Source organism: Solanum lycopersicum, chromosome 3 (genome assembly GCF_036512215.1).
Source record: "Solanum lycopersicum chromosome 3, SLM_r2.1".
Taxonomy (NCBI): domain Eukaryota; kingdom Viridiplantae; phylum Streptophyta; class Magnoliopsida; order Solanales; family Solanaceae; genus Solanum; species Solanum lycopersicum.
Window position 1 is genome coordinate 20,273,208 of NC_090802.1, and position 16,190 is coordinate 20,289,397.

Here is a 16,190-nt window from a genome sequence, read left to right on the forward strand (position 1 = left end):
AATGTTTTCTAAAATAACTTTCTCATATAAAACATTTCTTGAAAAATATATTTTATCATATTTTTCAAGAAATGGTGGGCAGAAAGAAGAAAAATTTAAAGAATTTAATTAGAAATAAAATTTGTAGGAATAATGTGATGATCGTCATTCATTTCTTTAATTAGAAAAGTTTATACCAAACTAATATGTGAATTATAGAGACCTCAGTTTATATAAATAAATGAAATGTAATAGCCCTGAAGAAAAAGTCAAGAGTAATTTAGGCATTGTGTAAAATCATATATGTACAAGTAGTTAGATGCATTTCAATTTTAAAAATGAACTTAGAACCTCTCCCCTCAAAAAAAAAAAAAGATGAAAAAAAGCTTAACCAAACATGTCTTTTTTTTCATGCATGCCACAATTTTTGAGAGCAAAAACAAATCTGGGCATTTAGACACATTTTTCATGCATTTTTGCATGTTTGACATCCATTTCTCTCTCTCTTGATATAAAGAAAAGAGAGAGAGAAAGAAAGATTCATGCAAAATTGATTTGTGAGAATTCACATTGATTTTGGATAAAAGAAAATTTATTTTTAAAAAAAATGGATGTGGAAGAACCATTGTTGAGAAATATCAATATAACAAAGCGTCGAAATTCAGTTAATTCTATGAGATGTGATTTCTTCTCAAAATTACCACAAAAGGTTAAGACATGGCTTGATCCTGAAGTCCCTTTTCTTTTGGACTTGTCTAAAGCCACTGATTTAATTGAAGGAAAATCCTTCAATGTTGTTACATGTAAAAGTTGCTACATACCTTGTTGCGTTTTTTTAAAATTATTGACGATCTTATAATTTCTTTATAGGAGAGAAAGAATATTATGAAATACAAATTGCTACTCTCCAGTCCTTTGAGGAAGTTGATTCACTTAATTCAATCAATGCCATTGATGAAGAGCAAGACCTACTAGAGCAAATACAACATGAAAGAGCAATGCATATTTCTAATTGGGCAAATGTCTTATTACTTGTTTTTAAGGTATTTTCATTCCTTCACTTGGAAAATGTGCAAATAAAAAAATTCAAAAATATCAAACATAATAAGGCTCTATATCTATAGTTTCGATAATTGTATTATATAGCTATAGTTTTGTTACGGTAGTATATTTTTGTTCATTTGTATATTTCGCTCGCAAATATGCAAAGAAGGTAAGTATATACAAAATACCTTGTATATTTCGCTTGTCAATATATGGACAATGTAATTTATTATGATTTTTTTTCCATAAATCGTATACAAATAGCTAGAGTAAGCATATACCCTAGCTATTTTTGCTACAATATAGTTTAGCTACATTGTTTTTCTTGCTTAAACTCACTAATATTAATGATGATTTCATTCATCATTATAAGACATAAGATAGTTTGTGTCCAATTATGTTCTTTGTGAGGAACTAAAGATTAATTTTATACTTAATCGTTACTTTGGATCGATTGCAGATATATGCTACAGTAAAAAGTGGTTCTTTAGCAATTGCAGCATCGACATTAGATTCATTACTTGATCTGATGGCTGGTGGTATTCTTTGGTTTACACACCTATCAATGAAGAGCATAAACATTTACAAGTACCCTATAGGAAAATTAAGAGTTCAACCTGTAGGGATTATCATCTTTGCAGCTGTTATGGCAACTCTTGGTATGTTCTTCTGCGCATGCCATATCTAATTTATCTGTGATTTTACTGAATGACAAATCGATTATCTGTGATTGCATAGGCTTTCAAGTCTTAGTGCAAGCTTTGGAACAATTAATAAAAGACACACCTTTAGACAAGATGACCGAGGAGCAATTGTGTTGGCTATATGCAATTATGCTAACGGCTACTGGAGTAAAATTTGTCTTGTGGATTTATTGCAGAAGTTCGGGGAACAATATAGTTAGAGCATATGCAAAGGTCTTTTCTCCTACATACATTCTTTTCTTTTTTTTTTAAAAAAAAAAATTGTGCATCATTTGACATATGATATCTAGGATCACTACTTTGATGTAGTCACAAATGTTGTTGGTTTGGTTGCTGCTGTTCTCGGTGACCGATTCTATTGGTGGATTGATCCTGTTGGTGCTATTGTTCTTGCTGTATATACAATTACAAATTGGTCTGGAACTGTGTTGGAAAATGCAGGTTCTTTCTTTTTATTTTCCTTTTCAAGTAAGAGGCCCTTTAACTAACATTTATGGTCATCAACTTTGTATGTGTACAAGTAGACATTTAAACATATATAAAGTTGAACAAATAAAATTACAATTCTCTATCTTGTGTGACATCCTATATTACAATTTATGTTTTACGTGGTGTCGGTATTATGCCACGTAGGACTCATATGTCTACTTGTGCATCACCAAAGTTGGAGGTTATAAATGTGAAATGAGGCCAATTTCTAACACAGTAGAATTTCTGGCATAACAATAAATTGATGTTTTTATATATGTCTATATATACACTTATCTAATAGTATATGATGTTCCTTTATGCAGTTTCTCTAGTTGGACAATCAGCCCCTCCTGAATTTTTGCAGAAACTCACATATCTAGTCCTAAGGCATGATCCTCAAATAAAAAGAGTTGATACTGTTAGAGCCTACACTTTTGGAGTTCTTTACTTTGTTGAGGTGAGATTACTATTATTTGTGGGATAACAGAGGGGGCATTTTGATCCCAAAAGGATATAAATGTTCAATTTCACATAGTTCAGGGATAATTTTGACCGTTTTTCGTATTTTCAATATAAGAACTTGAATTAAGATTCAACAAGTTCTGAATTTCTAAATAAAATATTGAGAAAGTATTTGTTGTGCAAACAGGTTGACATAGAGCTTCCAGAAGACTTGCCATTGAAAGAAGCTCATGCCATTGGAGAGTCACTTCAGATAAAGATTGAAGAACTATCAGAAGTTGAACGTGCTTTTGTTCATCTTGATTATGAATGTGATCATAAACCTGAACACTCTATTTTGAGTAGAATTCCCAACAGTCCACCTTAAGTAATGTAATATTAAGAGCTCATTTTTCTATGTGAAGAGTGAGACTTGAGATTTTGATAGGTTTATACAAAGAATGTCATTTCCCTTTTTAGATTTCTATCCGCCTGTCTGACATTGATGCTAAAAATTGTTTAATTTTAGAACTATTTTTATAAAAAGTTTTTCACAAAGTACTTTTGAAAAAAATAATAATTTGTGTTTAGATAATTCATTTGAAAAGAGTTTTCTATAAGCATATTGTGTTTGATTAATATTTTTCGAAAAGTATTTATGAGAGTCAAATTACGATAAAGCATAAATATTAATGTACTTTTAATATTAAGATAAGATTATTCTACAGAAAGAAACTAGTTTAAACGTCTATTAAAAAAAATTAAATCAAAATTTTATTTTTGTTAAATTAAAACATTCATATTCAAACTCACAATTAAGATTATACATTTTCTGGAGGGTTGAAATCTTTATTTATTAACTTTTTTTAACTAATCTTGAAAAATAATAACACATAAACGTAAAATAATTTTGTTTATGCTTTTATAAAAAGAAGAATTTTTTTAACTTCCTCCAACAATAGAAAAAGTGTTTTTGCTTTCATTTAAAAGCAATTAAACACATAATTCTTCAAAAAGAAATGTTTTATTTTGTAAGAAAATAAATGCTTATGGACTTTCAATAGGCTCTAAGTAGAATTCGTAAACTACGCAAAACTCTATAGTAATTTGATTCATTAAAAAAATATAAAGCATATTGTCACACTAGGATTAATATTCACTAGTTAAACTAATGTTTATGCTTCTTCTTTTTGGAAAATATTTTTTTTCATTGAATTAAAAAAAGGATATACGATGTATAATGTCATATGATAATTTTACCCTTTACATAATAATGTAAATAAAAAAGAGAAAGATGAATACAAAACTATTTTATTCTTTTAGGTATTTAACCCCATTAAAGTAATTCTATAAGTATAAGTTATCCCATGTTGAATCTTGCATAAAATAATATTGGAATAGCAACAAGCTATGTTGATATTGCCACAAGGAAACAAAATGCTACCAAAAAGCAATGTAATACTATTGAAAATAAAACTAATACCAACTATACACTGAAGGAACCAGGTTCCTAACGATCAGGTGCGGACCCACGTGGTCTTAAAGAGGTTCACCCGAATCTTTTTTGGCAAAAAATTACACCGTATATATAAAATAATTTTTTTATTCATGTAGATATGTATATTTTGAACCTCTCAATAACAAAGAGAAGTTGATGGCATAGTGGCAAGTCCCCCTGAAATTAAGTTGTGTGTCACTGGTTTGAATCCTAGTGAAAGAGTTTTATTTTTTCTAGTTTTTTTTTAATTTTCAGTTTTTTTTTTCATTTTTAGAGTTTTTTTTACTTTAAGAAACATGCTAAAAGTTCGCTTTTACTAAACCCCCAAAAATTTCAAGGTTTTCATTTCTAAAGGCTTATTTACACGTTTATACTTTTTTTTGAACCCTCTGAACGAAAAGTCTGGATCCACCACAGCTTACGATCAACTTAAACTATAATTTAAAGAACATGTAACTTAAGAAACAATTAGTGTTTGACCAATAAAATTCAAAAAGCATTTTAAAACAATAATTCAGTAATCTCTCTATATTAGAGTCTCCCTTCTCTTGTTCAAGTGACAAGTCTTTTTCCTATTTTTCTCTTGTTTTTTAAAAACTATTTTACTGCCTTTGTTTCGCCTACTCGTGTTTCTCTGTCATTTTTTGGTATATGACGTCGTCATCTCGTTCAAATAATAACAATATACCATTAGAAAAGATGTCATGACTGAATCTTGAAGATACAAACATTGAATTAGACTATACCATGATGATGAGGATGTTGCTGATCCCGAAGAGAAAATTACTAATCCCCCATGATGTGTGGTAGGCCGTATTGCTACAGAGAAGTTTGTAAATTCAAATTTCCTGTCATACTACATCCTCTCAATTATAATCTGAACCCATGACAAGTAGAACTCACATCTTTAGATATATGGGTTCAAATCCACGACTTGGTGGGATGTCTAAGATTTGAAAGATTTCTTAGAGACATTGGTAATACAGTTAGTAATTTAAAGTACAACGATACAAAAATTAGGATATGCTTTGGAAAGATTATATGTGGATACGAGTTAGCATTAACATCCAAAACCAACTTAAACGAACTATGAAATTAGGCAACCAGGTGGTGGGTTGTGCAAATCTCATTCAAGTAAGAAAGACTGGGAACTTTTTCTTTCTTTTGTGGTTTGATTGGTCATATAGACAAGTTCTGCCGCAAACTAAATCATCTTCCGGGAAGTGATAAAGTACGGTTTCTTTATGGACAGAAATTGCATGCTAAACGGCAACAATGAACCATATAGTTGGCATGCGATGGATTAGGTTGGAAAGTAGATTAGCGGGAGGGACGTGACATGATAAGGAACGAGAGGATTATCAAACAGATTTTTCGGATGGATTATGTATGAGAAAAGAAAGCAAATCACGGAATTATCAGGAAGAAAATTTTGGGGAAGTGGAGGGAAAAGGAAAGAATCTGCAAAACAAGAGAGAAAATGTGGGAACGAGAGTGTTGCTAATAATGGAAACTATTACGAGAATCTTGGGATAGTTATGAGGGATGGAGTTGAATATGAAAAAGATATAGTATAAGAGGAGCTTGACGATGAGGGGTTGACGTCGTTACAGAAAATAAGGAAACATGACACAACCAACAAATTAATTCCTTTTGATGGGTCAAAAGTCTTCTCCATGGCGGGTTCTGGTCTCCAGGATCGCCTAACCCAATGAGCTCCTTAATATGGAATTGTTGTGGGCTTGGTAACCCATGTACAGTTTCCGAACTAAAGGATTTGGTCAAACAAAAGATGCCCAATTTAATATTTTTTTATTGAAGACTAAAGTTAACAAGACTAAATTACAACAACTTTGTGATAATTTAGGCTTTGAAGACTTGCGTGTTGTTGATCCAGAAGGACATAGTGGTGGCTTATTCCTTTTATGGAGAGAGAAGGGAACGTGCTCCAGTAATCAATTCTCAAAAATATTTTATTGATGTGGCGGTGCATATTGCAGGGATTCGTGACTTTTGACATATTGGACTCTAAGGTTGCCCCAACACAAATTGTAGGAGGCAATTTGAGGAGACTTAAAAGTCTTTGAAAAATAAATCCCCACTACTATGGTGTATTATTGTGAATTTTAATGATATTGTGAGCTATGGAGATAAGATGGGGACAATTCAAAAATCGACTTGGAGACTTGATGGTTTTCGACGAGTGGTTAATTTATGTGGATTACATAACTTAGGATACATTGGCAATAAATTAACTTGGGAAAGGGGAAGAGGTACAGATGGATGGGTTTTAAAGCGGCTGGATAGAGCTCTTTCAACGTCTGGTTGGCGTGTACTGTTTAATAGAGCTACGGTGTATCATATGGAAACAACTTGTAGTGACTATATGACTCTTTTTATCTCCTTAGGAATAAGCATTATTCGATATTCACTTGTGAAGTTTCATTTGGAAAATTCACGGCTTCGAGAAATTGATGTTAAAGAAGCAGTAGAAGAAGGTTGGAATCAGTGAAGGGACGACATATTTCATATCAAAGACCTAGTTTCAAAACATAAAGTTTAAATTTAAACTTCAGATGAGGCACAACCAAACACAAATGAAAGAAACTTAAAGGTAGTAGAGATTCGACTCATGTTGCTCCCTGTAATGGTTCCAAAGATTCTTATAAAATCTTATTGAAGAAACAAGAAAATTATTGGAAACAAAGAGAAAAACAGTTTTGGCTGCAAAGAGATAATTGAAATACTCATTATTTTTATCTTATGGACACCTCACGACAGAAAAAGAATACAATATCACAATTGAAAGATGAGTGTGGAAGTTCGTTTGACTAGGAGAATGGATTGAGTGAACTTATTATAAATTATTACAACAATCTGTTAAAGACACAACAGGGTCCATTTAGTGTCATTACTGACATTGTTGATAGAAAAGATTCTGATGAAATTAATGAGGATTTGAAGTGCCTTTTTAAAGTTGAAGAGATCAAACACGTTAATTTTGGCATGCACCCGGACGAAACATTTTTGGAGTACTGTAGGAGATGATGCTTCTCAGGCCATTATGGAATGTTTGACTAATAATTCACCTACGCCATGAAGTAAAAATACTAATATTGTGTTGATCCTCAAAAAGAAACAAAATGAATTTGTTTTAGATATATGATCTATCTCCCTTTACAATGTTGTTGATAGAATCACTTGTAAAGTCCTTACGAACATAATGAAGCGATATATCAAACTAATTATCTCTGAGGCCCAAAGTGCATTCATTCCGGGAAGATAAATTATAGATAATCCAATGATTTCCTTTGAATCTATGCATTATCTAAAAACGAAATAGAAGGAAAACTGGGTTATGCAGCACTTAAAACGGGCATGAGCAAAGCTTATCATCACGTTGAATAAGGTATTCTGCGAGAAATGATGATAAAGATGAGATTTTTATGGAGTGGGTGAATAAAGTTATGTAGATGGTAACAACAAGTTAATCATAAATTTAGTCATGATGGCAAGCAGTTCATAAGCATTTCTCCAAGAAGAGGCTTGAGGCAAGGTGATCCCATATCACCTTATCTATTTTTGATAGTCATGGATGGTTTATCAGAGTTGTTGAAGCGAATGCCTATTCAGGTCTGAATTCATGGTGTCAAAATTTACACTAAAGCACCATCTATTTCATACCTATTTTTTGTGGATGATGCTTTATATATTTTTTAAAGCAACAAAGAAGGAGGTAGAAACTATTAGGGTATGTTTGGAGATTTATCAGGTAACCTCTGGTCAACAAGTAAATTTTCAAAAATCTAATATTTTCTTTAGTCGTAATACAAATGAAAGTGATAAAAGAGATAGTGGATATCCTTCATGTCAAAGAGGTGAATGCTTCTCGAAAGTATCTTATCTTGCCAACAGTAGTAGGAAGAAGCAAGAAAATCGTCTTTTCTTATATTCATGATAGAGTAATTGCAAAGATAAATAGTTGGAAGTGTACTAGTTTGTCGCGAGAAGGTGAGAAGTATTTTTCAAAATAGTGGTTCAGTTAGTTCCAACTCATGTGATGCATATGTTCTTACTTCGGAGTAATATATGTGTAACACCCCGTATCCAAAACAGACCAAAAATCAATTTACAGAAAAATCTACAGGGGAAACTGACGTGACCATCAATAGACCGTAGCCTTACCCACGATCCTTCCTACACAATCGTTGATGGAATCAGTAACTCCCAAAAATCTAAGCCCGGGAAAATTTGTTAAGTATTGGTAGACGGATGGACTTACGGTCCGTAGGTCAGACTACGATCCATAATCCATGATCGTTGATCGAGACTCCCTTCACCCACTCTCTGAAAAGAGCTACGGATGACCAACACGGTTAGTAGGTGGACCTACGGTCCGTAGGTCTGACCGTAGTTGGGAATTAGCACACAGTTAATGGGGAAATGCAGTTGGGTCAACTTCAAATGGTCATAACTGTTAGCACAAAATGAATTAGGTGTTTCATGACCTATCCACAGATAGATAATTGAATTATCTTTACATAGCCACCAACCTTGCTAAAATAAGACCTCTAAGTAAAATTTTATGTACGTTTTAGTAATGAATTGTCAAATAGGCCCAATCGACAGGGCGTGGATCAATCGATGGACCGTCTGTCCTGGCCGTTGAATAATCCGACAACAACTTTCCCAGGGGTCTTTTGGACCTTTTCCTCTCTGTTTAAACCCTAATATATGTCATTTTGACCCTAAATCATCAGATTTTAGTCAGTTTAAGCCTAGAAACATAATTAAAACATATATAAGTCAAATCATTGAATGAAAACTTAAAAAATTAGAAGCAATAGAGGAGAAAAAGCTCAAGACCCTAGTTCAAGAATGCCACAAGCTCCAGCAATTCCAGCCCCAGAGCTTAAGTATTTTTCTGTGGATTTCATCATCAGGTATGTGGGATTTTACTAGTGGGTTCCTTTCACCCATTAGGTCCCTAGTTCTCAGTCAGATTCTTGATTCCATTGTCATGATTAAGCCTAGTTTTTTTAGAACTTCAATAGAAATTCATGAATTTATTCAATATATGTTCCAAATCAGATTATCATGTTAACTCATATTATCGCATGAATTTCAGAACCCTAGCTTTGTGTTTCTTTAGTTCTTGAATTACACATGCTAGGTCAGATATTTCAAACACTTCAGATATACATGCCTCAGTTATAAATGCATAATTACCAAATTAATTGTTGAATTCTCAGTTTGAATGTTTAGTTTTGTGCTATCCAGTATTTACAGAAACTCAAACATAATCAATAAATTTACAAAATTCATTGAGAGTAGCATAATACCGAGTTGGACTAGGGTTTAGTGTACCCAATAGTTCCAGAACTACTAGCCAAGTACGGTGTAATTCCTCTTTTTGGGAAATCAGTTTAGTGATCATGCCAGCATGCCTTTATACCTTTGGCAGGGTATATTGGGTCATCTCGATGGGGCGTATACATCAGACTCCACATTTAGCTCATGTAGTTTTATTATCAGTTGTTAGTAGCTCCCACAAATCAGTCAGACTCTCTGCATTGACCATTTATCAGTATATTCAGTTTTAGCATGTTATAAATTGGTCATTGCATCCAGTTAGTTCAAATTTAGTTTATCATGTCAGATTATTGTACTTGATTTTATGCTTGTTCAGTTATATTTTATTTTAGCTTTACTCTATCCTACATGCTCAGTACCTCTCTAGTACTGACGCATACATGCTCTACGTCTTCTTGTGATGTACGTTCAGTTCTCAGCATCCAGATTTCTCATAGATCAATTTATCCATCTCCAGTTCAGCAGATTTAGTGGTGAGTCCTCATTCTCCGAGGACAATAGTCATAAGTTTCGTTACAATCTTTTAGTCATTTAGTTTCAGTTTTGCTAGATTTAGCCGGGGCTTGTCCCAATTTTCTAGAGGCTTATTTCTGACATAGTTAGTTTCAACTTAATTTTGAGTTAGTAACTTCATTTTATTAAACTCATGAGTTTTCATATATATATCAGTTTTAGCATATGAGTATTCCCATCTTTTCATTATAAGTTATGATTTAGCTTCGCATCAGTTTATTATCTTTAGTATGCTCATGATCATTTCAGCAAGGTTAGCTTTGGATCACTTGTGTTCCTAGGTTCCGTGTCAGCATCTCGGGGTAGCTCGAGGCGTGACAAAACTTGGTATCAGAGCACTGAGTTCAAGAGTCCTAGGATGTCTGAAAAAGTCGCACTAAGTATAGTCCTTTTCATGGGTGTGAAGTGCACCACATCTAATGAGAGGGATGCTATGAATTGTTTTAGAAAAAACTTCACTTTCTTGTTACTCTTATCATGCATAAGGTATGATCTGATTCCATTCTAAATCGACGTTGTGCACATAAGATCATGCCTTCTTTTAGAGCTTAGACATGGAATTATAATGAATGCAATGCTAATACAGTTCCTCTAGTACCAAATAAGGAAGTTATAATGTAGAGTTTCAGAACGCCAATTCAGCTTTTGGATCAGAGTATGACAAACTAGAACAATCAGCAGGTTCTAGTTCTTACTAATAGAAATGATCGATCAGTGGCAGCCAAATTTTGTGATTTTGTTAGGATGAATCCACCTAAGTTGGTCGTAGGTTGGTAAGAACCCACAAAAGTTCATCGATGAGGTCAAGAAAATATTTGGTGTGATGCCAGTAATTGGTAGCGATAGGTGAACTTGGCATCCTACCAGCTTAAGGATGTGACTCACATATGGTTCACTCAGTGGAAAAAACAATAGAGATGACTTTGTCTTTTGTAACTCACTATAGCAGTCCAATTCAGTGTCAGTCCAGAAACTCTCTCAGAACCTTTCTCAGTCTCTACTCCAGTTGGTGACCCAGTTATAGTGAGACGGGTATACATAAATTATCCTGTCACAGTATCTCAGAAAGTCACCTTGTAGAGTTAGAAATGGTAGACTTCAATGTCATTCTAGGCATGGATCGGTTACATTCCTGTTATGCCTCAGCCGATTGTAGAATTAGGATTGTTCATTTTCATTTTCCAGACAAACCAATCTTATAATGGAAGGGTAGTAGCTTAACACCTATGGGTTGATTTATTTCTTACCTTAAGGCCAGAAAGATGATATCTAAGGGTTATCTTTATCATCTAGTTCAGGTTAAGGATTCTAGCCTTGAAACCCATCTCTTGAGTCAGTTCCAATAGTCTGTGAATTTCTAGAAGTATTTCCAAAAGATCTTCCTCGAGTCCCTTTCGAAAAGAAAATCGATTTTGGAATCGATCTCCTTCCAAATACCCAGCCTATTTCTATTCCTCCTTACAGAATGGCTCCAGCAGAGCTTAAGGAATTGAAAGAGCAGTTGAAAAACCTTCTAGATAAGGGCTTCATTAGACCTAGTATTTCACCATCGGGTGCACCAGTGTTGTTTGTAAGGAAGAAAGATGGTTCGCTCAGAATGTACATTGACTATAGACAGTTGAACAAGGTCACAATCAAGAATAAGTATCCCATCCCCAGGATTGTTGACTTGTTTAACCAACTTTAGGGTGCTAGTCATTTTTCAAAAATAGACCTCAGATCGGGTTATCATTATCTTAGAGTCAGAGATAGTGACATTTTGAAAACAGCCTTCAGAACTTAGTATGGTCATTATGAATTTGTAGTTATGCCATTTGGACTAACCAATGCTCTTGCAGCTTTCATGGATTTGATGAATGGAGTGTTCAAACAGTATTTGGACTTGTTCATTATCGTCTTTACTGATGATATCCTCATTTACTCTAGGAGTAAGGAAGAACATCCAATTCATTTGAGAGTTGTTCTGCAGACTCTCAAGGATTGTCAATTATTCGCTAAGTTAGTAAATGTGAGTTATGGTTGCAATCCGTTGCTTTTCTTGGTCACATTGTATCTAGCGAAGGGATCCGAGTGGATCCGCAGAAGATTGAAGAGTGAAATAGTGTCCAAGACCTACCTTTGCTAAAGATATCAGAAGTTTCTTAGGTCTTGCAGGTTATTACAGAAGGTTCGTGGAAGGATTTTTTCATCCATAGCCACACCATTGACTAGGTTGACTCAGAAGATGGTCAAGTTCAAATGGTTAGTTGATTGTGAGAAAAGCTTCATAGAATTGAAAACTAGATTGACTACATCTCATGTCTTGACTCTACCAGAGGGTTCATATGGTCATGTGATCTATTCTGATGCATCCAGAGTTGGCCTAGGTTGTGCATTGATGCAACGAGATAAGGTTAAAGCGTATGCCTCTAGACAACTTAAGGTGCATCAGGAAAACTATCCCACTCATGATCTCGAGCTTGTGGTAGTGGTGTTTGCACTCAATATATGGAGACACTACTTGTATGGTGTTCACGTATATGTGTTCACTGATCATAAGATCCTTCATTATGTGTTCACCCCGAAAGAGTTGAATCTTCGCCAGAGAAGATTATGACATGCGTGTGCATTATCATCCCGGTAAGGCGAATGTAGTAGGATATGCCCTCGGCAAATTATCTATGGATAGTGTAGCCCATGTTAGGGAAGAAAGAAATGAGCTAGTGAAGGATGTTCACATGCTTGCTCACTTAGGAGTTCGCCTTATGAGCATATCAGACAATGGTGTAACAATTCAGAATGGGGAAGAGTCTTCTTTGGTAGTGGAGGTTAAGGAAAAGCAAGAGTGTGATCCAATTTTTCTTGAACTTAAGGATACAGTCCATAATCAGAGAGTGGAGGTTTTCTTTCAAAGGGGAGATGGTGTACTTCGCTACCAGGCTAGATTGTGTGTTCCTGATTTGGGTGAGTTGAGGTAGCATATTATTGCAGAATCCCATAACTCCAGGTATTCTATTCATCTAGGTGCCACTAAGATGTAACACAATCTGCGGGAAGTGTATTTGTGTAATGACATGAAGAGGGACATAGCAGATTTTGTGAGTAAGTGCCCCAATTGCCAGCAAGTGAAGGTAGAACATCGAAAACCAGGATGTATCACTCAAGAGATCGATATTCCTACTTGGAAGTGGGATGTGATCACTATGGATTTCATCACAAGGTTACCACGTACTCGCAGACAACATGACTCTATTTGGGTGATAGTTGATACGATGAATAAGTCTTCTCGCTTTTTGGCGGGCAAGACTACATATTCGGCAAAGGACTATTCCAAGCTTTACATTAATGAGATTGTGAGGTTACATGGAGTTTATTTGTCTAATAGATGTCCTCAGAATACCTCTCAAATTTGGAGGTCATTTCAGAAGGGTGTTGGTACTCAAGCTAATCTTAGCTCAACATTTCATCCGCAGACGGATGGACAGGATGAATCCTAGAGGATATGTTGAGGGGTTGTGTGACTGATTTCAAAGGTAGTTGGGATGATCACCTTCCTCTTATTGAGTTTTTCTACAACAATATCTACCATTCCAGCATTTATATGGACCCTTATAAGGCTTTATATGGGCGTACATGTAGATCTCCTGTTGGTTGGTTTGAAGTAGGTAAAGCAACCCTTCATGCTATGGAGAAAGTGCAACTCATTTGAGATAGACTTAAGACAGCCTAAAGTCATCAAAAATCTTATGCAGATGTAAGAAGAAGGGAACTAGAGTTCCAAGTTGATGATTGGATTTTTCTGAAAGTCTCACCTATGAAAGGGGTGATGAGATTTGGTGACCCAACATCTATAGTGCCATTGGAGAGTGTGGCGGTGAAAGATAGTCTTTCTTATGAGGATGTACTAGTTGAGATTCTTGAACTTCAGGTCAGAAGGTTGAGAAACAAAGAACTCGCTTCAATCAAGGTTTTGTGGAGGAGTCAGCCCGTAGAAGGAGATACTTGGGAAGAAGAAGCAGTCATGAAATCCAAGTATCCTCACCTCTTTCCTTCCAATTCCACTCCAGCTCGAGGTACTAGTTCCTCTTCAGTTTTTTCTAGTCATTCATGCATAAATTCAGTCTTAAAATCATGTTCCCTAAGTTTGTACTTGCATTTTTAGCGTATTTGCATGTACTCAAAACTCAATTTAGTAAGGAACTCAGTTCTCAGTGTTTAGTAGTAGGGTTTGCAGCACTCTCCCTCTATTCCAGCTAATTTAGTCTTCATTCGAGGACGAATATTATCCAGGGTAAGATAATGTAACAATCCGTATCCAAAACAGACCAATTATAAGTTTTTAGAAAAATCTGCAGGTGAAACTGACATGACCATCGATGGGCTGTAGCGTGACCACGGTCCTCTGCACAACCGTCGATGGAATTAGAAATTCCCAAAAAATCTCAGCCCAGGAAAATTGGTTAAGTGTTGATCGAAGGACAGACTTACAGTCCGTAGGTCAGACTACGGTCCATAGTCCATAACCGTCGATCAAGACTCCCTTCACCCACTTTCTGACAAGAGCTACGGATGACCAGCACGGTCTGTAGGTAGGAATTAGCAGACAGTTAAGGGGGAAATGCAGTTGGGTCAACTTCAGATGCTCATAACTCTTATCACAAAATGAATTACGTGTCCTATGACATACCCACAAATAGATAATTGAATTATCTTTCCATAGACACCGACATTTCTAAATTCAGACCTCTAAGTAAAAAGTTATGCCTATTTTAGTAAATTCTTGTTGAACATGCCCAACCAACGGACCAACCTACGGGGCGTGGATCAATCGATAGACCGTCTGTCCTGGCCGTCGATTGGTCCGACAACAACTTTCCCAGGGGTCTTTTGGACCTTCTCACTCTGTTTAAACCCTAATAAATGCCGTTTTGACCCTAAATCATCAGATTTTAGTCAGTTTAAGCCTAGAAATATTAATAAAACATATTTAAGTCAAATCATTAAATCAAAACTTAAAAAATTAGAAGCAAGAGAGGAGAAAAAGATCAAGAACCCTAGTTCAAGAACTCCTCAAGCTCCAGCAGTTCCATCCCCGAAACTTAAGTATTTTGTAGTGGATTTCAGCACAGGTATGTTGGATTTCACTAGTGGGTTCCTTTCACCCATTGGATCCCTATTTTTCAGTCAGATTCTTGATTCCATTCTCATAATTAAACCTAGGGTTTCTAGAACTTTGATAGAACTTCATGAATTTATTAAATATATGTTCCAAACCAAATTATCATGTTATTACTCAGATTATCACATGAATTTCAGAATGCTAGCATTGTATTTCTTTAGTTCTTGAATTATACATGCTAAGTTAGATATTTCAGATACTTCAGATATGCATGCCTCAGTTATAAATGCATAATTACCAGATTAATTGTTGCATTCTCAGTTTGCATTTTCAGTTTTCAGCTATCCATTATTTACAAAAACTCAGACATAATCAGTAAATTTACAGAATTCATTGGGAGTAACATAATACCAAGTTAGACTAGGGTTTAGCGTACCCAATAGTACCAGAACTACTAGCCAAGTAGGTTGTAAGTCCCCTCTGTGGGCAATCAGTTTAGTGATCACGCCAGCATGCCTTTATACCTTTGGCAAGGTATATTGGGTCATCTTGATGGGGCGTATACATCGGACTCCACATTTAGCTCATATGGTTTTATTATCAGTTGTTAGTAGCTCTCACAGATTAGTCACACTCTTTGCATTGATCATATATCAGTATATTCAGTATTCAGTTTGAGCATATTATAAATTGGTCATTGCATTCACTTAGCTCAGAATTCAGTTTATCATGTCAGATTATTATACTTGCTTTTATGCTTGTTCATTTATGTGTTTTTCAGCTTTACTCTACCCTACATGATTAGTTCCTTTCAAGTACTGGCTCATACGTGCGCTACATCTTCTCGTGATGTAGGTTCACGTTCTCAGCATCCAGATCTTGCATAGATCGATATCTCGGTCTCCAGTTCAGCAGATTCAATGGTGAGTCCTCATTCTCCGAGGACAATAGTCATGAGTTTCATTTCAGTCTTTTATTCATTTAGTTTCAGTTTTACTAGATTTAGCTTGGCTTGTCTCAGTATTTCTAGTCCAGTTTTGAGGCTTATTTCAAACATAGTTAGTTTCAG

General features: G+C 35.1%; 2 protein-coding genes across 2 annotated transcripts; both read left to right on the top strand.

The window, feature by feature from the left end:
* Nucleotides 1-373: 373 nt before the first annotated feature.
* Nucleotides 374-3,118, top strand: LOC101263495 (metal tolerance protein 4). Its single transcript, XM_010319557.4, has 7 exons — nucleotides 374-772; nucleotides 855-1,022; nucleotides 1,484-1,682; nucleotides 1,762-1,940; nucleotides 2,018-2,168; nucleotides 2,522-2,655; nucleotides 2,848-3,118. Exons 1-7 carry the CDS (start codon nucleotides 587-589, stop codon nucleotides 3,025-3,027), a joined length of 1,197 nt encoding a protein of 398 aa, XP_010317859.2. The 5' UTR covers nucleotides 374-586; the 3' UTR covers nucleotides 3,028-3,118.
* Nucleotides 3,119-6,292: 3,174 nt separating this feature from the next.
* Nucleotides 6,293-6,649, top strand: LOC138347456 (uncharacterized). The gene has a single exon (XM_069295752.1). The coding sequence runs from the start codon at nucleotides 6,293-6,295 to the stop codon at nucleotides 6,647-6,649; it is 357 nt and encodes a 118-aa protein (XP_069151853.1).
* The last annotated feature ends 9,541 nt before the right edge of the window (nucleotides 6,650-16,190 follow it).

Excerpts from the sequence above, each read along its gene's own strand:
- LOC101263495 (XM_010319557.4), top strand. The coding sequence starts at position 587 with ATGGATGTGGAAGAACCATTGTTGAGAAATATCAATATAACAAAGCGT. Across the intron at positions 1,683-1,761 it reads AGCTGTTATGGCAACTCTTG|GCTTTCAAGTCTTAGTGCAA; the intron begins GTATGTTCTTCT and ends GTGATTGCATAG. Across the intron at positions 1,941-2,017 it reads TAGTTAGAGCATATGCAAAG|GATCACTACTTTGATGTAGT; the intron begins GTCTTTTCTCCT and ends TATGATATCTAG.
- LOC138347456 (XM_069295752.1), top strand. The coding sequence starts at position 6,293 with ATGGGGACAATTCAAAAATCGACTTGGAGACTTGATGGTTTTCGACGA.